The sequence below is a fragment of the Grus americana genome, chromosome 1, assembly GCF_028858705.1.
Source record: "Grus americana isolate bGruAme1 chromosome 1, bGruAme1.mat, whole genome shotgun sequence".
Classification (NCBI taxonomy): Eukaryota; Metazoa; Chordata; class Aves; order Gruiformes; family Gruidae; genus Grus; species Grus americana.
Genome location: NC_072852.1, coordinates 208,352,653 through 208,375,742, shown reverse-complemented (window position 1 = coordinate 208,375,742; position 23,090 = coordinate 208,352,653). Strand labels below are relative to the sequence as shown.

General features: G+C 39.4%; 1 protein-coding gene across 2 annotated transcripts in view; it reads right to left on the bottom strand.

Annotated features, from left to right (window-relative positions):
• Positions 1-1,149: 1,149 nt before the first annotated feature.
• SLC36A4 (solute carrier family 36 member 4) overlaps positions 1,150-23,090 on the bottom strand; it is a 123,151-nt gene continuing 101,210 nt past the window's right edge. Inside the window, exons 11-12 of one of the 2 annotated variants that reach the window (XM_054809673.1) lie at positions 12,030-12,078; positions 5,114-5,336 (exon numbers count right to left, since the gene is read on the bottom strand). In XM_054809673.1, coding sequence (XP_054665648.1) covers positions 5,237-5,336; positions 12,030-12,078 — 149 coding nt within the window. In that variant the 3' untranslated portion in view covers positions 5,114-5,236. Of the gene's footprint in view, positions 5,337-12,029; positions 12,079-23,090 lie in introns of both variants that reach the window. The other variant, XM_054809666.1, reaches the window with a different exon arrangement.

The following is a 23,090-nucleotide window of genomic DNA, read 5'->3' as shown; positions in this document are numbered from 1 at the left end:
AACTAGTTTTGTCTCACAGACATCTATGATATATAAAATAATCTAAAATGTGAAGTGTTGACTATCGTGCATTTCTGTCTAACCTTTTAGAAATTACTTCTCCACACATTAGAGGAGAATAATGGAATTCAATGTTCCCAGTAACTAGCCATTTAGGGTCAATTTTTAAAAGAAATAAACAGATTTAAAGAACTCACAAAATGTAGGAACTGAAAACTCTGGTTGAAAGGACTTGGACTCGTAGGAGTGCTGCTGACAGTCCATTTGTAAAAGTACATGTCCCTAACAGCTAGGTCCAAGAGGGAATTTGGCCACACGTGTGCTTTTGCTCATCCTTTAGGGAGATACGGATTCAAATTCTTCTTGACTCCCAGGAGACTGAAGGCCACCTAGGTTTATTTATAAAACAGGGTTTTTGGTGGATGACTCTCAAGGGCATTTGTATACTACTTCTGTCTACGCTGTATTTATACAGGCAACTCTGGGATGGGCTGGGTGTTTCTGGATGCCTCACTGAGCACAACCTTCAAAGGGCCTTGTATTAAAATGGGAATACGAGTACTTTTGCAAAACTGGTATATCTGATAATTGGTGAGAATATGAAACCTTATGCCGTCATTTTTGTTTCCAACTAGTAATTTCAAATTTGATAGAAACTAGAGAACATTCATATCAATTTCTTCCATACCTCATTATCCAACACTCCATAGTTAAAGTTAAGGCCAAGTCCGTACCAAGTAATAAGGGCTTGTCCAATGCTTTTTCTTTGCAGTTTTCCAAATGGGAACTGGAATTTCAGTGTAACTTCCGGCTGCCTTTGTAGATTTAGAAAATAACTCATTTACTAAAGCACCTCTAAAAAGATGCAGAAGCCTAACTTCAGGTGTGCCCTCATGAAAAACCTTGGAGTGGAAGTGGGATTTTTCAGGAGTGCCAACGTGACTTCGAAGTGAGATTTATCTTCAATTAAAAGTCACCTCTTAAGCACGTCTGACAGTCTCAGGTCACTCGCTTGCTATTCCTTGGATAATGCAGAATTTACCTTTGTTTTTTTGTTGAAGTTAAGACAGCTGTTTCTGCTAGTGATGTAACAGGGGTGACAGGCAGGATAACAGAGAGTTAGCAGGATAATATTATTGTCATCTTTATTGATACAGAAGATTTAAGTTGCAGAACATTAGGCAAAGCCTCCCTCTTACTTGCCCAATATTTGAGGATGAACAGTTACAGACCAGAAAATGATCCAGTTACTTATAGTACAGCTAATGATTAAATTACATTAAAACCGTTAACAATATTATATCGTAAAATATAAGTGCGTGTACAGTATATAAATACAATAGCTTTCTGTTCCTTGTCAGGAACATAAGCCAATCACATACATTTTTCAGTTTAATTTAGCTTGTGCTAAAGTACATTTCCATCTTAAATATATATTAATGTAAACCATACCTATTAAATCTCAGTGTCCCTCCCTGCATCTTAACTTGCAATTTATATTACAGTACTTTAAGAGCTGAATGAACACTCTTATTATTCAGAAGAGGTTTCCATCAGACTTTCCTATCTTTTAAATCTTTGGCAATGTTTCACAGGAACACTCTTCTTATTCAGAGTTAGTAGGTTTTTTACTACATGACATTTTAGTCTTATGCAAAGCAAGATACCCTCATTCCTGCCTCTTTCTATTTGAAAGAGCAGGCCACACAAACACACAGTATGAGTGTTAAAATAACAAAAATCCTACACTGTAGGAGAAAATTGACATCGTGCAAAATATATTAATAAACATTTTAAAGATTCAAAAGATACAACATTGCTAGACACGGCAACACTGGCTCACTGAATAAACAGACTTCTTCTTCCCTGGTCAGTCCGGGGCAATACCTCAGCCTGAAAACGTGCTCCTTGATGGGCCGCTCCCGCTCAGGCACGGCAGTAAGGTGTGGAAGGGTTTCTATTTGGGCCAGGTTATCCAAAGTTTGATGGCTACAGTGAGATTCCTCAAACCTGTCAAGCTTCTAAACAGGTCTCCTAACTTTCAAAAAGATATGCTGTGTTCACCTGGGTACCAAGGCCACCTATTTAGGTTCTAGGTACCCAGCTCAGCAAATCTTCACGGACAGTACCAGGTCAGTATTTACTTGCATCGGCCAAAAATCACCACCAAACTCTGAACTGGTCAAGTCCCTCTGCACCCTGGCAGAAGCACCTTCTCAGAGTTGCTCACTGGGACACAATCGATGCAGAGCAGATGATATGAATGTACCTGACAGTCCTTTATTCTCCAAACACACATTGGTACAAAGATGCAAAACTAAGAGGAAAAAGCACTTGCATTTAAATCCTATCAGTCTTACTAAAAATGTTCCATGTAGAAGTATTTACTGTAAAGTAAAATATGCTGCACAGAAATACATTCTATCAGTGGGTAGTGTATGGTTTACGTAAACAACAGATTCATTATGAAACAGAAGGAAACAGATTCAATGTCTTTTCAAACAGCTTAAAGACTAAACAACCTTTAGGACGTAAAGCTGAAGTTACCTTTTGCCTCTCCGCTAACTACCTGTGTTTGCTTCTCTGCGGCATTTTCATACCAAAGGTTAATTCTATAGTATCATACCTGCCGAGACTCATCCCTTTAAAGTGCCTGCCAAGTATTGAACTTTGTCCACGCTAAAATGAAAAGAGCAGCATTGCTCAGAACTATTGCTTGAACAAATATGTGCAGTTCAAACTACGTGCTATAACAAATCCCTATCAGAAATGCCCTCACCAACATGGAGATGAAGGTGCCCAAATACAGTCACCACATGGTAGATGACTGGAGAAATATTCTGAGAAAATATAAATATAGATATATCTAACACTATATTATTTTAGGACTGTAGTGCCAAATGGTAGATTACCAAATGGTAGATTTCTGAGGAATATACTGAAGGCAAGCAAAATATTACATATATTTCTATCTTAATATGTATGAATACAGTAGAGAGGTTTTGGCATACCATATTTCTTGGGGGAATGTTATAATTAAAAATATCCTGTAGAAAAAGGAGTTTCTTCATAACAGGAATGAGTATGATAAATACAGTTGTTGTACAAAATATAGAGTGTTTTTAGAAAACAAGACCAAAAATATAGCTTTACTATTTGGAGTGAAAGTCATCTATGAAGTGTGAGCCAGAAGGTCAAATATGAACCCTGAAAATCAGGGTTCCAGCTGGGGACTCAGCATGCAGGCTTGCTGAACAAAACTCATTTCTACCCAATTACCAACTTATCATCTTGTTCTTTTTTTCTTCCAAAATGGACAAAAGAAGCAAAAAATCAGTAAAGGGCATGTTAGATACTATTTAAGGCAGAACATAAGAATGCAAAAATAATTATTATATGTTACAATAGAAATATAGATAAGCAGTCTACAGACTTCTAGTAACAGGTAAAAAAAATACAGTATTTTATACATTTGTATAGTTGAAATTAAGGATAAAGAAATGGTGTAAAAAATGGGTCAGGACAGCTGTTACCAAAATGTACAAAAATAAACTTATCATTTGTGGTATTGAATGTTTTTGCATCATTAAAGAAAGTAATATTGCTCTGATAAACCACAGCCTGTAACTTTTCATTCAAAATCTGAAAGGGATATATAATTACTTTCTAAAAAAAATCATATTTTCAGACGTATACCCTAGGTCTCATGTAAGCTGTAGCTCTCTACAAAGTATCAGTAGTTGAAAGCAAGTCCTGAGACAACCCACATCTTCAGACAAGCTGCAGGCAGGTGGTGCACTTGAGGAAGAAAAGGCTTCAAACAGACATCCCCAGTGCCCCTCCAGCTCACAGTGCTATGGAATCACAAATTCTTTCACAGATAACCCACAGCTTATACGTGTGAAAGTATGGCACAAGCTCCAGTCTAGAAAGTAGTGTCTCACCTTTTCTTTTCTCATACAGAAATTAACATCATGAATCTTTAAGTTGCTCTGGACAGTCAGACCTCCGTGGCTCTACTGAGCATCACAGTTGTCATGTCCCTGGAGCAGGGGTCTGGCCATGCTGAACAGCTCATGGTACAGGAACATACAGTAACAGATCGTGTAAGACGGCAGTAACATTCCTAACTAGCTGCCTTTTGGTCTAATAAAATATCCAGCCTTTCCCTCTAAACCTTACCTTACAGTCTTCTCCATTCTTCAGCTTAAATTTTAAGATGGTCAGCACGACAAAATGCTTTTATGCTTTCTATCATGTAACCCACCACCAGCAGTGGTCTGCTATACTAACCGGGGAGGGCTTGGTCCTTCTGACTGCTTGAAAAACTCCCGTTGGAGCCGACGTGAAAAGGCTGAACAAGAGTCACAGTCATTCTGCACCGTGCACTCTGATTCCAGACACACCGACTCCCAGGAACCAGAGCCAGGCAACTGCAACTACCCAACAGCTTCTCCACAGCAAACATTCGAGTCCCCAGAATGGAAAGGAAATGGAAGTGAAAAACACAGCTGCTCTCTTCTAAAACTATAGTGTCTCTGGTTCACTGGGGGGCAATTCACCCTGTCAGAAACAGCCAAGAGAAGGTCTATGCATCACTGAGCTCCCACTCCAACCCTTACAACAGAGCTGGAGTGAAAACAGTAGTGCCTAGACTTGCTGCCTGGATATGATGAAGGGACTGACCTCCACCTTTTCTGAGGAGGAAGGCATTGTGCCTTCCTTATTAAAAAAATCATTTTTTCTTCTCGCAAATAACCTAAAGTCATATTTCCTTCCTAGATTCATATATATATTTTAAATTGTGACATCAATTCAGTTTTTCACTGGATGAGCAGAGGTTGAGAGCAATTCAGGTAATTCAGGTAGCAGATGGGAAGGAATGAAGGAAAGAACAAACAACAGAATGAGAAAGAGCTGCATGCTATTTTTCAAAAATTCATTTAAAATCGATGCGAATTTGCCCCACATGTAGGTCTGCCATCCGTCTAGGACTTCTTGTTAAGGAACAAAATAGTTCACAGTGCCTGGTTATAAACCAACCACCAAGTCAGTAGCATTTAAATCTGCAGAGATGCTCTCTGTTGCGTTAGCTAGAACTGTAGATGCAGGATAAATGATTTCTTCAACTGTCACGTATGTCCCTGTTAAAAATCCAACAACTCCAATGACAGCTATAAAAATGTCTTTAAATATGGTCCATAAGCTTAAGTTTTCCTTGTAGAAAGTGAGGATTTCAACCAGAGGTGGCAGAATCAGTGCCAGAGTGCTGCTGCTGACGGCTCCGACGAAAGAAATTACCAGGTCTAGGCGAGGGATCAACACCGCTACAGCACCTAGAATACACGAAGAGTAACAGTGGCTTCAGATTCAACATCTTCATGAAAAACAAAACCATGACAAACACATAATCTAGTGGCTCAGGCTTTCTAAAAAGTTCTGACATTCACTATTTTTCCAGCTACAAGTGGTGTGCACTATATGGATTAATGCACGTATTTGTAAGATACATCTTCATGCTCACGTGAGATACTTAGTTTCAATTCTGAACTTCTGCACAAGCTGGCAGAGCTTCAAGTTAAAGTTTTCTTGTACTTAGAGAGTAAATAAATTTGGCCTGCAAATCACAGAGAAATGAGAAATATGAATTGTACGGAGACGTTTTACTTTTTTGGTGGTTGTTGGGTTTTTAAGACAGAAGAATAAAGTTCAGGCAGAGCAGGGGAAGGAGCTGTTGCATGCTGCCCAGGAGGCACTGTGCAAAAATATATTACTATTAATTACTATATATTACTAATAATCTAAAAGTGACATAACATTATTCAAAATGAACCAAACCCGCTAGCCATTTGGCAGTCGCACAATCATTTAAGTCACTTTTACCTACAAACTTACCTCTTGAAAAATCTCGGTCTATACAAACGCATTCAATTTGTAAAATGCCACTATAATAGTTACCCAGTTAACTAAACGAGAACTTAGTTCTGCCAAGAGACGACTCTGAACATGAGGTCCACTAAGCCTTTTAGCACAGCATGACCAGTCCCACCTGAAACTACACCATTCACAGAAACAGAATCATTATGTTGGACCAGAACTGCTTCTGGTTTTAACCCCTTCAGCTGGCAAATGTAGGCAAGGTACCCTAGATACTCAGATACACCAGGTGCCATGTAATGTTTGCAGTCCTGGATTAGAAAACAGCTTTCAAAGACCAGTTGAGCACAGACCTCTATATGATCCTCTGTACATGGTGGAAACATCTCTTTTTTTCCCTTCCACGAATATATCGCCTTCTAGCTGTCAGACATTATCGTAAACGTCCACAGCATCTGCCTGCTTGCCATTTTCTATCACTTCTCATCCAGAGAAGGAAGCAATCAGGATGAAAGGGAATGGGGAAAACTGATGTAAAAGCCACCAGCAAATCAAAAATATCACATAATATGTTTTGGCTCTTTCACACCTCCCTTCATAACTCTTCAGCCATAATAAAAGCATGTTTAGCTTTACAGCAACTCCTCCACCAACCAAATATTACATAAACAATGTTTATGGCTATAAACAAATGGAACAAGCAGAAAGGAAATTCTCACATAACACATGAAGATGAAAACCAGAAGGTGCGTATAAGCTTTATAATTTCTCAAGATCTTTGCTCTGGGATGAATGCCACCAGCTGCCTCAAATTTTGACAACTTCTGATTCTGAAAGGTGACATACTCAAACTATGTTAGGCTTGATGCTCTCCATTGACAATATCTAACTTGGGAAAAACTGCATTGGCAAATACACTTAAAGTTCACTTGCAGAACACAAGAGTTATCTGCTGCTACCAGGTGGTTACCTGGTTTGCTACACATTTTAATAAAACCCCTAACTACAGACATCTCATGCAAAAAGGAGGTAAGAAGGTGTGAGCCCACAGAGGGATAAAGGATTCTCCAGTCTATCCCATCTGAAAGAAACATAATCATGCATGGATCTGCCAAGAAAAGTCAATTAACCTGGTCTTGCTTGTCATGACTGTAGTTTATTAACGCTTTGTGATTCTACAGAGATATGAGAGGCACCATGTGGCCAAAGGAAGCTTGGGCAGAGACAGAGGTGTCCTTCAGAAAACCTTAGAAATACCCTGACACTCAAAAATAGAAAAGCCAATTTTTTTATCCCACTGTTACGATGGACCCACTCAATACCAAACAGTTCTTCCATCACATGAACATGACATATAAAGACTGGAAATGTCACATGTTTATACATTATCCAGGATGAACCTGAATGAAATGAGAAAGGAATTGTGGCAAAGTTAATAAAAGTCACAAAGTACCCACCTCTACAGCTTTGGCAGCCAAAACTCCCCTCAAGCCATAAAAGTAGGCACCATGAGTGCCCAAACAAGATAGGATGAGCACTCAGATCAGACTGACGCAAGTGTGCTTGGTACTTCCACAGTTCATAAGTAATTGAAAAGTGCAGCTGAAGTGTATTTGCAATGACTAGTCAAACTCTCAGCTAATGAATATGTCGAATGTGTTCTTCTGAAGCAAAAGAGAAGGCTGCACATTTACTATCTTGCCAGTTTAATAGATGTAGTGGGTGTATTCATTAAATATAAATTTTCAACTTCTGTAATAGACCTCTTTCAATTCTGCATGTGTCCAGAATTTAGAAGGTACTCATTAATTTATAGTTCATAGTTTTGCTTGAAACATTTTGCTTTATATAAATAATATTTTTCATACTTTTTTAATTGGAAAAAAATAAAACTAGAGTTTATAATTGCTTCAGGTTACAGAAAAGCAAAATGCTTTGTGTTGGTTTGGATCTCGTCAAAAATCTGTCTTGCTCAAATTTGTATGAATCTGGATATTGCTGTGGGAGAAAGTTTGGAAATGTGTTTCAAGGTTTTAATTAGTGTCTTATTTACCCTCTAACAATCCAAGAGAAATACAACTCATGTTTATTATCTACCAAAGAATGTCCTCAAGAGTTAAGAAAGGGGCCTGGTTTCAAGGAGACGTAAACAGGGCATTCCTACGGGCAAAGTCTGATTTTCTCAGCCACACACAGGTTTTAGTGTACAGAAGAAATTCTGAACCTTTATCAACATTCATGAAACTTTCTGGTTTGGAAGCTGTGGGAATCCCAACTGAAGAAAGAAGTCCTACGATATATTAATATGAGACATATTTATTGGCGAACAGTTAAATAAATTGTCTTCAGGCTCGAATGAAAGAGCAAGAGCCATATGAACAAAGCATCCCACAGAGATAATAAGCAATTGTAACATATGAATTCTACTTTAAACTCTACAGTCTAATCTCAAAACCCAGTAAGAATGGATTCCCCAGCCTGTCTGAGCCATGGAGTCGCCCATTTGTCCCACTTAGGGCTTTTTTGGGGAGGACTACAAAGATGATGAGGGGACTGGAGCATCTCTCATATGAGGAGAGGCAGAGAGAGCTGAGACTGCTTAGCTTGGAGAACAGAAGACTGAGAGGGGATCTCATCAATGCTTATACATATCTGAAGGGTGGATGTCTAGAGGAAGGGGCCAGACACTTTTCAGTGGTGCCCAGTGACAGGACAAGGGGCAATGGGCACAAGCTGGAACACAGGAAGTTCCATCTGAATATGAGGAAAAACTTCTTCACTTTGAGGGTGACCGAGCACTGGAACAGGCTGCCCAGAGAGGCTGTGGAGTCTCCTTCTCTGGAGATATTCAAAACCCGCCTGGATGTGATCTTGTGTAACTTGCTCTGGGTGATCCTGCTGTAGCAGGGGGGTTGGACTAGATGGTCTCCAGAGGTCCCTTCCAAGCCCTACCAATCTGTAAATCTGTGAAGAATACTCTAGTAGAATGTTTCCATTTTCTTAAGGGACATATCATCCCAGTGGAAAGACACCCCTAATTTTACTCTGTTTATATTATAGTGCTGCTTCTTTTACAACTTTCTCTCCTTGATACAGAATCATCACATCACTAGCCAGACTTGCTTGCTCAGGTGATTTCAGTGAGACCACTGGGGAAAAAAAAAAAAGGTTTGCCATCTCTTTACTACTACTCAACCAAAGCGCATTAGAACTGCAGATAAAGTAAAATATGTGATTATCATATTTCAACACTTCCTCTAGTAATCAAATATTGAGCTACTTCATTTCTATCAAAAAGTAATGCATATGACATGCTAAATCCTTGAGCAAGATGGGCACTGCTGTAATTAGGATCTATGGATCTAAGTAAAGATTTAATTATAATTTTGGTCCTGTCCATACACAGATCAAAAGCAAAATATATTATGACTTCCTCAGGAGATTTTAATTAAACAGCTCACTTAAAAAGTCTTTTTTCCATGTTTCTAGTAGAACTTAATTTATTTATAACCATCTTATAGGTAGCCAGAAAGCAATTTTGAAATTTAAAAGGCTAATAATACTGATAATTTCTACTAAATTTTCCTTTAGCCCAATAATAAAGCTACTTAATATTTCTTTACTAAAATCATTAAAAGAAATTACTTTCCAGATAGTATCAGGTTTTAGATTTTATCTAAGTATTCAAACATAATTCTGACAAACAACAGGTCAGTGGTATTTATACATGGGCATCTGAAGAAATGAAGTAATACATACGTTACGAGACCAGTACTATGGCCCAAGCAATTTTTTCTAGCAGCAGACTTTATAAATATACATGTTCAAAAAGACTTAAGGCTTCTTAAGCATGAGAAGTGTTGGATATTACTAAGGAGTGGTAACTTCATACAGTTGAAGAGCAAAATAATTGTCTCAAGCGATACACAGAGTTTTCTTCATAGGCAGTGATAGTGCTGAAGAGGTCCCTGTTCTGCAGGAAGTCAGCACATCCCAGACTTACTCTCCATTTGTACCACTTTTCCAGGACCAAATCAGAAGACTGGAGCATTGATGTATTAAAGATGGGTGTTTGACATGCATACTACTTTCCAAAAGAACAAAGCAAAATTGTATTTTTAACAGAGAGATGTCTATGATACGGCAAAGAAAGAGTCCCTGCCAGGAAGAAAAAATGCCTACAACTAAATGTTTGCCAAAGAATTCTGGCTGTAAGCAAAATGGCACTTCAAAATATCAGCCTGAATCCTCCTTCCTATTCTAATATCCCAGGCTGTGCCCTCTGCCCATCCTTCCTTACTGCAGTAGTGCTCAGCCAGTCAACTGGCATCCTCTTCTTCCCTTCACCTTACCACATGCTTTCCTGGATCCCCTTCCCTAATGCAGCACCTTCATATTTTCTTCCAATTCACTCCTTTTCTGCAACACTCTCCTCCACATTGCCTAAGTTTTGGGCATTTTTTTTCCTCCTAAGAGAATAGAAAACCATTTCTCTGCTACAGACTCCCCCAGAAAGCTTAGCAGGTTTGGCTGAAGTTTACACATGCAGGCTAGACAACTAGAAAATCAGCATATTTACATCTTCTCAAGTGGTCATTTGACCAGGGGATCCATGTTGTGTTTTCTCTGCAAATGTATTTCTATGCTCGGTACATGAGTTATATCCTCCACGTTGGCTTGAAGGCAGGGAAAACAGTGCGTGCTACCCCTCGGACATCAGCTGGACATTGCAGACTTATTTAGAGAACCATGATAAACCATTTAACTCTCTTCTATAAAACAGTAACATACTACATCACAGTTAAAACAATTCAATTTTTTTAAAAAATGACAAAATCTAACAGAACTTAGTATTTCAACAAAAAGCTGTTCGTTTAAATAAATAACAAAAAATCATGCCTTCCCTGAGAGTTTCACAATGAAAAATAAACTGTATTTTGATATGCATGTATAAAGGAATATGAGACCAAGTAGAAACCTGCTATTAAACTGAAGATAAACTAATACAAATAATCACTTTAAGAAAATTTGTAAATAATTTACAGAGCTTTGCACACAGGTAGAAATAAATCTACATATTGATGGATGCAGCTTTTAAAAAAGGATTTTAGATAAAGATCCTGATATTACATAATTGTTAATTTGAAAATTATTTTTTCTGGCTAAAAATGGTAATTAATTAGGGTTTGAGGTGGTGCTTGTTTTAGCTATTCTTTGAGACATCAAAAGACTATAAGATATATACTGAAGGTAATTTTTTTAAAAAATATTTAGATTCAGTCTTCATCAAAAATAACTTTCTTAACTCAATTTCTTAAAAAGCATGCTTTTAAACCAGCTCAATCTCAAACCCAAAACCAAACAGAAAAAGGAACAAAGCAGAAGATTAACTGCAGTTATACTATAAGGTGACAAATTCTACTTTCACATTGGAGAGAAAAAGAGATACAGCTTGCACACAGGACAACCACACACATGATAACAGTTTGGCTTTATTCCCTTTGGAATGAACAACTCTTTCATCATTATCTTCCGGCAACATACAGTATGCAGAGACAGAAAGTACTTCACATCATTTGCCCTCACACTACAACTGTTCATGATTGCTTTGTCCTATGTTAGTAGGAAAGACTAGACTCATATAGGAGAAGATGGTTTAAATAACCTTACCCTTCACAATGAGAGGTAATCAAGGACACCATCCCGACACACAGCAAAGCCCTAATAACTCGTTCAGGGAATGGGGAGATCCACCCCTTCACCAGAGCCCTGCACATCAGTTTCTCAAAGATGTGTAAGTAAATTCATTTTTTACACTATTTTGCATCAGAGATTTCAAAGCCGTTTACAAAAAGTAATATTTATATTCTTCTTATTCCTTATGCAGAAAGAAGCATAAAGAATGACATCAGACCAAACAGCAAGTTAACTTAATCTAGGGAAATACAGGCAAGTCAGCTTCACTTTGGTCCCTGGAAAAATCACAGAGCAAGTCATCTTGAAGCACATTTCTTGGTACATGAAGGAGAACAAGATGACTGGGAACAGAAAATGTATTTATCTAGGGTAAATCATGCCTGATCATCCTGATTGCCTTTTCTGATACAATGACTGGATTTATGGATGAGGGGAGAGCAGCAGATGTCACTTACCTCAACTTCAGAAAGGTCTTTGACACTGCCTCCCACAATATTCTTGTATCTGGATGGAGGGAAACCAGATGGGTAAAAACCTCATTGGACAGAAGTGGTTAATGGGTCACATTCTACCTGGAGGCTGGTAAAAATCCTACAGCTAGTAGAGAAAGTAAAAGCTTCCTCTAACTGACAAAAACCTGAAATGATCACTTAAGATGACGTGAATTATGTTCTTTAAGCCTATAAAAGGATAACGTGCTCACTACAATACTAATTTCTCACAAAAAGTGCCTGTAGCACAAAGTAACAGTGCTGAAAGTAGGCTGTCATATTTAAGTCCAAATTAATTTAAATAATTGATTTTTAATCATGATTCAAAGCTGGATTAAAATTTGTATTTTAACAGTGATACTTCATGGGGTTTTTTTATTTCTTAAGTAAAATGGCTTAGATATTCATTCTTGCTTATTTATAACTTCAGATGTTATGTCATATTATTTAAATAATAGCAGTGCTAAGTATCTTACAAACTAAATACTTCAGTCGCCAGAGAAATTGGAGCCACTTTCAAATGGGAAGCCACACTCTGATTTCACACAATGTTAAAAGTTTTTCATAAAAAGCAAATACTTGGATTCTCATGTAGTTTTTAAATATCTAAATTGGCCTGCTTGTTTTGGGCTGATTTTGGTACGATCAGTACCTATTGCATATGGCACATACTATTTTATTACTGACATGCTAAGAAATGACTTGTGAATTTACTGCACCATATAAAAAGTAAATTAAAAAATAACGTCCATAAAAAGACAACAATCACACTGCAGTGGGATGACCAGTGCATTTCCGAAATAATGCTTTGCAACAGCTGGTGTCCCAGGCATGAGTTAGTTAAAGCCTGCTGTGTTGATTGATGATACAGAAGAAACAAGCTGCCAAGTGCCTTGGCTTCCCAGAGAGAATCACGTGCGGTAGCTACTTGAGGTTCAGCTCCTGTGTTGACAGGCTTAGGCAGATTAAGTACTGAATTATGGCCTGCAGTCCAAATCCATCAAAAAATGCAGTCATCTGCAGATGTTTTTAATCTTAATTTGTTGGCATTTCACCTGGCAAAGTGAAGTTCAGAGAGAGCTGCTTGCTTCATCACGTAGGAAAACTCGACTGCCAAACGCATAGCTGCCTACAGCTCAGCACGGGAAATTCAGGCGCAGCGTGTGTCTGAAGCGCCATCCTCTCCCAGAGTCAAGTCAGCCGTGCTCGCTGCAGGCTGGGGCTCGCTGTGCAGGTCACTTTTTGCTGGATGCCTGGAAACACCCCCTGTATGCTCTACATGCCCAGGAGAAGGGGTCACCCTCCTTCCTTCTTAAATTTTTGTGACCCAAGTAAATCAATACCCAACGTATATAAGGGATTGCACATCGTAAGCCTGTACCACTATATACTACCCTTTAGCTATAATTTTCAAAGAGCTCACCATCATCTTTTCAACTTGATGGGAGAGGGAAAATAATAACCTGGTGCTTACAGCGGTCACACAGGAATAGAGGGACTTGGGTTCAGTGCTCTCCTCAAGGAGCTGAGGTTTAAATCCCACTTTGAGTGTCTCAAACATTGAATTTATAGTTTTTACCTACAAAATTACCTTTCTTTCCCCCCCCCCCCCAAACATACTACTGCCAGTTAAATCACCCAAAGAAGTTTGCCAAAATTTTAATTTTACTCCTGAGTCATAAGATTATTCAAGATCCCTAAATTGCTGACTCACTGAAGTTTTGCCAGAGGAATTCTCAGATTTTCTGCAGGGTTTTAAAAATGCAGCTCCATTTCAACATTTCTAAAGGAAACAAAACATTTTAAAACCTGTGTGTGTTATCAAAATAGAAATTATCTAGCTGTCAAAGTCTCATTATGACTTCTGAAATAAACATGTTTTCTACTGTTCCCAAGTTTAGCAAACTTAAAGTTACATTTCAAATCAGCTTTTTATTTAAGGACGAAGCAGTTAAATTTCCTGCCCTATAATGGTCAACATAAACCAGCAGGCAGTCTTCATATCAAGAAATTTTCTGTTAAAAACAGTACTCATAAGAGCCAGTGATTTGATGGATCCGCATAGGATATTGTCATAGGATGTAGGTCGCTCAGAAACAGCAGCACACCAAACAAGCACTTATCTGAGAAGGAAAGACAGCAAAGAAGCAGAAAGCAACTTGATGGACTATGGACCGGAAAATTAACATTTTCGCAGTCTATCAGGAGACAAGCAATGCAGCTGGTCTAAAGATACAGTCAATGAAAGTGATTTTCAACACTGTAAAAGTACCAAAACAAGACAATCTCTCAAACAGCTTACAAATCCCCCACGGTTGTAAGATTTGGGATTGTGTGTGCTGTAATTTTATAGAATCATAGGATCATAGCATGGTTTGGGCTGGAAGGGACCTCAAAGATCATCTAGTTCCAGCCCCCCTGCCATGGGCAGGGACACCCTCCACTAGACCAGGTTGCCCAAAGTCCCATCCAACCTGGTCTTCAACACTTCCAGGGATGGGGCCTCCACAACCTCTCTGGGCAACCTGTTCCAGTGCCTCACCACCCTCACAGTAAAGAATTTCTTTCTAACGTCTAATCTAAATTGACCCTCCTTCAGCTTGAACCCATTACCCCTTGTCCTGTCACTACACTCCCTGATAAACAGTCCCTCACCATCTTTCCTGTAGGCCCCTTCAGGTACTGGGTAAGCCGCAATTAGGTCTCCCCAGAGCCTTTTTTCTCCAGGCTGAACAACCCCAACTCTCCCAGCCTGTCCTCACAGGAGAGGTGCTCCAGCGCTCATTTTGTGTCTCTCTCCATAAGCAAAGGGAAGGCACTATATCCTTAGAAATAAAGCTTTTGATCTGTGCATAGGAAACCTGTTTTCAGCGTGTTTCACTTGCGCTGGTCCGTTTAGTAGCTTTGGGCATATCACTTCCCCTCCCCATGCCTTGGCTTCCTTATCTGTGAGATGGCAACAATAACAGTGAGTTCCTTTGTAAGGCACTTTGACAGGGATAGATAAAAACATTACGAAAATAATAAACTTTACTATCATTGCAACAGCTGTTAGAGCTTTAATACTTATGCTGGAACTCTAATATCCAAGAGCATCATTAATTGTCCATGTGCCTACATGATAAATGGTAAATAAGAAACTGAGCTGGTGTTACATGAACAGACACTTTTTTTGTGGGCTATCCTCAAATGCTTTGCAGTCTGTTTTAGGGATGGTTTTCTTCCTCTACTGAACTCTACCATAATTCTTTGGTAATGCTTTTAAGTGGACAGTGGAATGATTATGTGTAAATATACCTTAGAAAGCAGTATGGACTCCCACAGGATAAAAGGCAATATCAAGCACAAGATATTATTGTACTATAATGCCATTTTTTTAACTAGCAGGCATTACAACCACTGCTGCCAACATCCTTAAAAGTATCAGTTTCCCAAAGTAAAAACAGTGCCTGTAGGTAGCATTCCAAATAAAAATGAAGAAATCTGGCAAGTCAAGTGAGTATGCTTGCAGTTACAGCTCATCTGAGATGAGTGTGAAGCATGGTGCTGATATTTGTCCTCGAGCTATTTAGATAATCATTATCCAACTTTCCACAGGGAAAAAAAACCCCAACTTTTTCTTCCCCAACAGTTACTGTTGAGTTAATGTTTAAACTCAATCTTTCTTTCTCAAAAATAAGCGTCTAAAAAAGGTAAGATTTCAGATAAAAGTCCTTAAATGAACTTTAATTTAAATTAGGTGTTATGCTTTTACTTAGCAGTATAATTCACCATTCTCCTGGAGAAACCGGCTGCTCATGGCTTGAACGGGTGTACTTTTCACCGGGCAACAAGCTGCATGGCCGGGCCCAAAGAGTTGTGGTGAATGGAGTTAAATCCAGTTGGTGGCTGGTCACAAGTGGTGTTCCCCAGGGCTCAGTACTGGGGCCAGTTCTGGTTAATATCTTTACCAATCATCTGGACAAGGGGATCGAGGGCACCCTCAGTAAGCTTGCAGATGACATCGAGTTGGGCGGGAGTGTTGATCTGCTGGAGGACAGGAAGGCTCTACAGAGGGATCTGGGCAGGCTGGATCAATGGACCGAGGCCAACTGTATGAGGTTCAACAAGGCCAAGCGCTGGGTCCTGCACTTGGGTCACAACAACCCCAGGCAACACTACAGGCTTGGGGAAGAGTGGCTGGAAAGCTGCCTGGTGGAAAAGGACCTGGAGGTATTGGTCAACAACCGGCTGAATTAGAGCCAGCAGTGTGCGCAGGTGGCCAAGAAGGCCAAGAGCATCCCGGCTTGCATCAGCAATAGTGTGGCCAGCAGGACCAGGGAAGTGATTGTGCCCCTGTACTCAGCACTGGTGAGGCCGCACTTCGAGTACAGTGTTCAGTTTTGGGCCCCTCGCTACAAGAAGGACATTGAGGTGCTGGAGCACGTCCAGAGAAGGGCAACGAAGGTTTTGGTAGTGGGGGGGGGCTACAGGGGTAGCTAGAGAAGCTGTGAGAAGCTGCTAGAAGCTTCCCCTGTGTCTGATAGAGCCAATGCCAGCCGGCTCCAAGATGGACCCGCCGCTGGCCAAGGCCGAGCCCATCAGCGCCTCTGTGATAACATATTTAAGAAGGAAAAAAACCAGTTAGAGAGAGCTTTTGCAGCTGGAGAGAGGAGTGAGAAGATGTAAGAAACTCTGCAGACACCAAGGTCAGTGCAGAAGGAGGGGGAGGAGGAGCTCCAGGCGCCGGAGCAGAGATCCCCCTGCAGCCCGTGGAGAAGGCCATGGTGAGGCAGGCTGTCCCCCTGCAGCCCATGGAGGAAGGATGAGGGGGTGTAGAGATTCCACCTGCAGCCCGTGGAGGATCCCACGCTGGAGCAGGTGGAGGCACCTGAAGGAGGCTGTGACCCCATGGGAAGCCCGTGCTGGAGCAAGCTCCTGGCTGGACCTATGGACCCGTGGAGAGAGGAGCCCACGCCAGAGCAGGTTTGCTGGCAGGACTTGTGGCCCTGTGGGGGACCCACGCTGGAGCAGTCTGCTCCTGAAGGTCTGCACCCTGTGGGAGAGACCCATGTTGGAGAAGTTCGTGAAGGACTGTCTCCCATGAGAGGGACTCCATGCTGGAGCAGGGGAACGATAAGAGGAGTCCTCCTCCCCCTGAGGATGAAGAAGCGGTAGAAACAACGTGTGATGAACTGACCGTAACCCCCATTCCCTGTCCCCCTGTGCCGCTGGGAGGGAGGAGGTTGAAGCCGGGAGTGAAGTCGAGCCCGGGAAGATGGGAGGGGTGGGGTAGGTGGTTTAAGATTTGATTTTATTTCTCATTCCTCTACTCTGTTTTTTTCTTGGTAATAAATTAGATGAATTCCCTCTCTATGTTCAGTCTGTTTTGCTCATGACAACAATTAGTGAGTGATCTCTCCCTGTCCTTATCTCAACCCACAAGCATTTCGTTATACCTTTTCTCCCCTGTCTAGTGAAGGAGGGGAGTGAGAGAGCGGCTCTGGTGGGCACCTGGCCTTCAGCCAGGGTCAACCTACCACAGCTTGAAACTCATCAAAACACTAACTTTTTAAAATGAAAAAAATTTAGTGCTATGACTTCATCATTAGCTCTGGATGACACTATATTTATATGCAATATTCAAATTTAGAGTACTTTTGTTAAAAAAATTTAGCCTTGTGGGATAAGAATATAAAAAAATATTATACTGGTTTTTGTTCCAAAATATTGATCTGGATGTTGGAGCACTGCTTTACTATCAACTTAAATTGAGGAAGCAGTTTATTCCTTGCCAAGAGCCTTGTAAATATTGATTTAAGGATGCGATTATAACCATGGAGTTAAGACTATTGATCTACCCATTGTTGTTATAAGAATAAATTTAGAAAACAAGTGAATTATTAAGAACATAAAATTGCCACAAGTTTTGTCAATTAGAAGAGATGATACTGCCATTTATAGATCAGATGGGGAAGAACTTCCTCTCATTAGTTCTCCTCTAAAGACAAAGTCATGAAAGAAATGAGAAAAAGGAATTATGAAAATACTCACAGGAGAACATTATATCAAACTGTATCAGAATGAACTAAGAGGATTTTCCAATATAAGTAAAAGAAAAAGAATGAAAAATTATAGTAGATGTGGATTTAAGTAAAAGGGGCTTATGGTAAGGTAGGTCGGTATTGACTGTTGCTTTTTGAGATAAACAAAAAGTGATGACTGGATCAATCTTGAATGTAAACAGCGTGTCACAGAAAATCAGATTTTATAGGCTGGGCATGGCTGAACACCACAGAGCGCTGCAGAAGACGTTAACATTATCAGAAAACACAGTAGGTCAAAATTTTGCTCTCAGTCCCACCAGCAAATATCCATACCTTGGTGACAATGCACTGTCTTTGTGTAAATGGCAGTTTAGTGTGTACCCCATGGACTGAGTTACCCAGTATATTTATTGGATATACTTAATTATAAAAATATTATGCTTACTATATTTATTTTTATATATTAGATGTAATTTATATAAATTGTATTTATAATTAACTATAATAATACTTATCATTATACTGCAGTTAATGTATAAAAAGCAAAGCAGTATAGCAAAAAAAGATAGGTACTTAATTGCACTGAATGTGGATAGATTAGACACACATTCTGAACTTTATCTCAGGAGGCCTATGAGATCCTCTCCCAAAGACCTTGAAGGATCAATTACGAAGGAAATGAAGAACAGTTTTTGTGCAAAAGAATGCTCAGATTTTGGCCCTCCCTTTTGTTATCACAAGATCTCTTAAACACTCTCAAGGTAAATGATTCTTTTTGGATGAGACAAAGTAGTTGGGAATATAATGTAAAAAAGATACTCTTTCAGTGAGGAGGAAGAGTAAATGACAAGGTCTTATCCATCCCTTCTGTTTGTGGCACATCCGCATGAGCAGATCATAGAGCCATTCATAAGCATCTTCCTCTTCAGAGCGAGTTGCAATATTTCCATAAGGCAGGGAAAGGAAAATCACATAAAAAGAAAATAAAACAGTAATGTGAAAGTGTAACACCGCAAGGATGCAATTCATTTAAACATGCTATACATTTTTTCTTAATTTTTCTCTGACATTTTAAGGCTGTATACCTTCATTATGACAAGCGATCTTTGAAGTCCTAACTGCAGCAGGCTGGTGAAGTCATTATAATCAAGTCACAAAGGACTTAATTCTCATACAGTTCCACCTGTATCTCAAGACTTAGAGTTAACTTTGCTGCCCTTTATACATGGTAAGGGTAGAGGAAACAAAACAAAACAAAACAAATTGTTAATTTTGACCCATGGCAGTTCAGAAGACACACAGAAGCACACAACTGCTGCTAGCAGCCTGCAATTCCCCTCCAATCCTTTATAAAACAAGACAGACACTTGAAAGCCTGTTGCGAGGATCAGCTTATCAAACCACTAATCATGAATAGCACTAAGGCATCATTAATATTTTAGCTTTTATGCTCATTTAAAGCACTAGCAAAGAAAATGCCTGGAGTGACTAATTCCAGCTATGAAGTAATTTTTTAAGAAACAATTTAAAACAAAGCAATGTTTCACTTTTATCAAAAAGAAAAAGAAGCACTAGGATGCCGGTATACAAACTGGCAGAAAAGTTATATTTTCTTTATTGTTAGTTGTTTTCAATATGCAGTGAAAAAGTTCTCAAATACTTTCAAGAAATGCTTTTGCTACCTTTATCCTTTGCGATCTTCAAAAGGCTTACTTGCAATCTGCCTATCATTTCAAGCATCTTGAAAGAAAAAATGCACATTTGGCTCTCTGCACAACAAAAAATAGTTTTCTTCATCTATAAATTAGGAAATTATTTTGAAAATAAAGGGCTTTTCTAATTCGAAGTCTGCATTCAGGACCTCCTGCTAGTTGCAACCCAACCTTAGCAGCAGATGTCCTGCTGGGGCTCATTTCAAGAGCCTTCCAATCAATTTCTGAAATTTTTTTCACTCAGTATGCATTAAAAATGGTATTTCACTATTCAAATTTTAAATGCTCCCTCATGCTAACCTAGCAATACAGACGAGTAAAGAACACTTTTCACTCATTTGATTACGAGCTCACACAAGACTGCAGTCAATCGCAGGTGCAAACTGCACTTCCCCTGCCTTCCCTGGGAAAGCAGAGTTTGCTCTCTACCACGTAGTGCTGCTAAAGGAACACAATCACTTTGACTCCCTGTCACTCTTAAATTTGGATAAAAATCTTACCTAAATGCCCCTTGTCGGTTGAGTGATACCCAGAGTGCCACACACACGTTAACACATAGAAGTGTGTACACCTGCTGTCTGTAGTCTCCACATTACTAAAAATAATGTAAATTAACATAAAAATGTGAATTAACACTATGCTTGTGTGTTGGGTTTGCATGGCAAGGTTTTGGTAGTGGGGGGAGCTACAGGGGTAGCTAGAGAAGCTGTGAGAAGCTGCTAGAAGCTTCCCCTATGTCTGATAGAGCCAATGCCAGCCGGCTCCAAGATGGACCCGCCGCTGGCCAAGGCCGAGCCCATCAGCGCCTCTGTGATAACATATTTAAGAAGAAAAAAAACCAGTTAGAGAGAGCTTTTGCAGCTGGAGAGAGGAGTGAGAACTCTGCACGGACAGAGCCCATAGCAGGGAATTCACTGAACCACAGTGTGCCTCTACTAGAACCACGGTTGAATATCTTGCTGGTCTGTTAGATAGGAAAAATAATTACCACTAGAAAATTAAAACAAAATGCCAACAATTTGTAAACCAAAACTGTACCCAGCCACGTCATAGACTTAATTGTCAGTCAGAAGAGTTTATCTGAGCTGGTTTTGTTGAATTTTTTGTACCTAACTTTTCCCAAAATTGAACTGCTCCATAACAAAACTGTTTATCTTTCCTGAGCTAGGTTCTCAGCAAGAGGGGACAATGTTCAGTATCTTCCAACTTACTAATTAGCTTGTATGTCTCTACTGGCTACATAAACATCCTATCTGCAAACAGGAAAATCAATTAAGGGACTCACTGGCTCTTTCATCCTTCTTTAAAGCCAGAGCCACAGGGAAGACCACTCAACTAAACGCGTCACTCCAGGCTGACTGGATGCCACTGAAGGTACGGATACAACTTTATAAGAAAGGGAAAACAATTTGTGATAAATCCCAGTGGAATGAGGGAGAAGTAGGAAAATTGGGCTTCCCTTTCCTTAAGCCATGTTCATAAGGCGATACTGCAAGAAATACAGATCAACTCAGTAGCACAACAATCAGACAGGGTAAAGACGTATGAGATAAACCAGCCCTACACAGAATTCTTATGCCTAAATGTATTATACTTTACTAACAACTTCAAATTTCATTTTCTGCTATGCAGAGAAATATAAATAAATAGAAACCCCATAAATGTATGTTTTCTTTAACAAGAGAACTTAAAATAGTAGACTTTTTCCCTTTAGTGCTCTAAAACAGATAATTCATCCTATGGGTGACAGACTCCCTTATTCTTTTACTGTGAACTGGCTTCCATGAAGAGACAGGCACATTCTGTGAAATCTGTTTTCAGTCATAAAGGTAAACGATTTTTTAAGAATTTCTGAGATGTAAGCTGTAACCTACCACTGAAAGGAAAATGAAACAGCAATATGCTGAGAATTACTAAGGATACAAAACCAAACCAAACCTAAAGGAGGGCTTCTGCCATGATCAAAGCAATCACTTCAGCTGGCTGCTCAAACATTAAGAGAAAGAGATTACTATGAGCAAGAGATTACTATGTAAGTTATATTACAACTATGATATCTTTATCTTCAGAATATAGTTCTTTCATTCTTTTATTGGCTCGTCCTTTCCATTATTATGGTGATTTGATCCTTATTCATGTTAGTTTAATTTTCTTCAAATATCAGCCCTTAAAAATCTTCTTCGAAATCTCTTCATTAACAAACTGAAGTCTTCTGTTTTCACCTTAAACTTCCACACCAAAACCAGTTCAGCACAACTTCTTCCTGAGCTACGTGCTTTAGCTCTGCCAAACACCGCCAAAACCAGGTTTTGCTCCAGGATGGCTTTAACCTGTGCTAGATCTTGAAGATGTTTTCTCTAATTATTGGCAACTTACTGTTGTACAATTACCAACTTATACCTTTGGTAGATTTGGGTTTGTTTACGTTTTTTCCGGCCCAAGTAAGGAGTTCAGCAATTCTTTCTCCAAAGCACAATACACTGATCATCCTTCAGAAGAAATTTTCCTATTCCATCACCAAGAAGAAGAGCAGCTTTCATTCACACAGCATTTCAGAAGGGATGAGAGGAGGTTCTTACTCAAGTCCTCGAAAAGTTAGTGGATGGCTGAAGAAGTGATTATTGTAGCTCTGCAGAAACTCTGCAGTCCCATCAAATTTGTCCACATGCTGTGACCTAATTGCCCAGGCTTTAACAAAAGGACTGATGGGGCACACAATTACTCAAAAGCTACATCATGGACAGACTTTTAATAAAAAAGAGCTGGAGTCCCAAGCAGGAATCTCAACAGAAATCCACGTTAGCTACTTACTCAAAGTGATTCGGCATCTTATTGTCAGTTGTCACACTGCAAATTAAATTGTAACTTTTCAATAGGTAATGTAGATAAAATATACCTATTTTTACAGACAAAATCATCAGTACCTTAAAGTTTAAATAAAAGTTGCACTAGGCTTCTAACATAGCAGCCTAATTTCCAAAGGGAGACATACCCACTCACATTACAGGTGGGCAACAGTACCTTTGTTGGCTGCTGTAAGAAATTAAAATTAAGACCAAATTCATTACTGGAAGGTGCAAACTGGTACTGCGGATAAAGTTTTCTGTATAAAGTACAACCTCTGCCAGTAATTTGAAAATAGATGAAGCAACATACAATTAAGGAATGCTACAAGACTCACTGTCAAAGACATTTTGGCAAACAGAGCTTAAGACTCTTAATTACTTACGGGCTGCACTATTTCATTACAATCCTTTGTCTCTCCCTGTGATGTCAAAAGGAAGTAA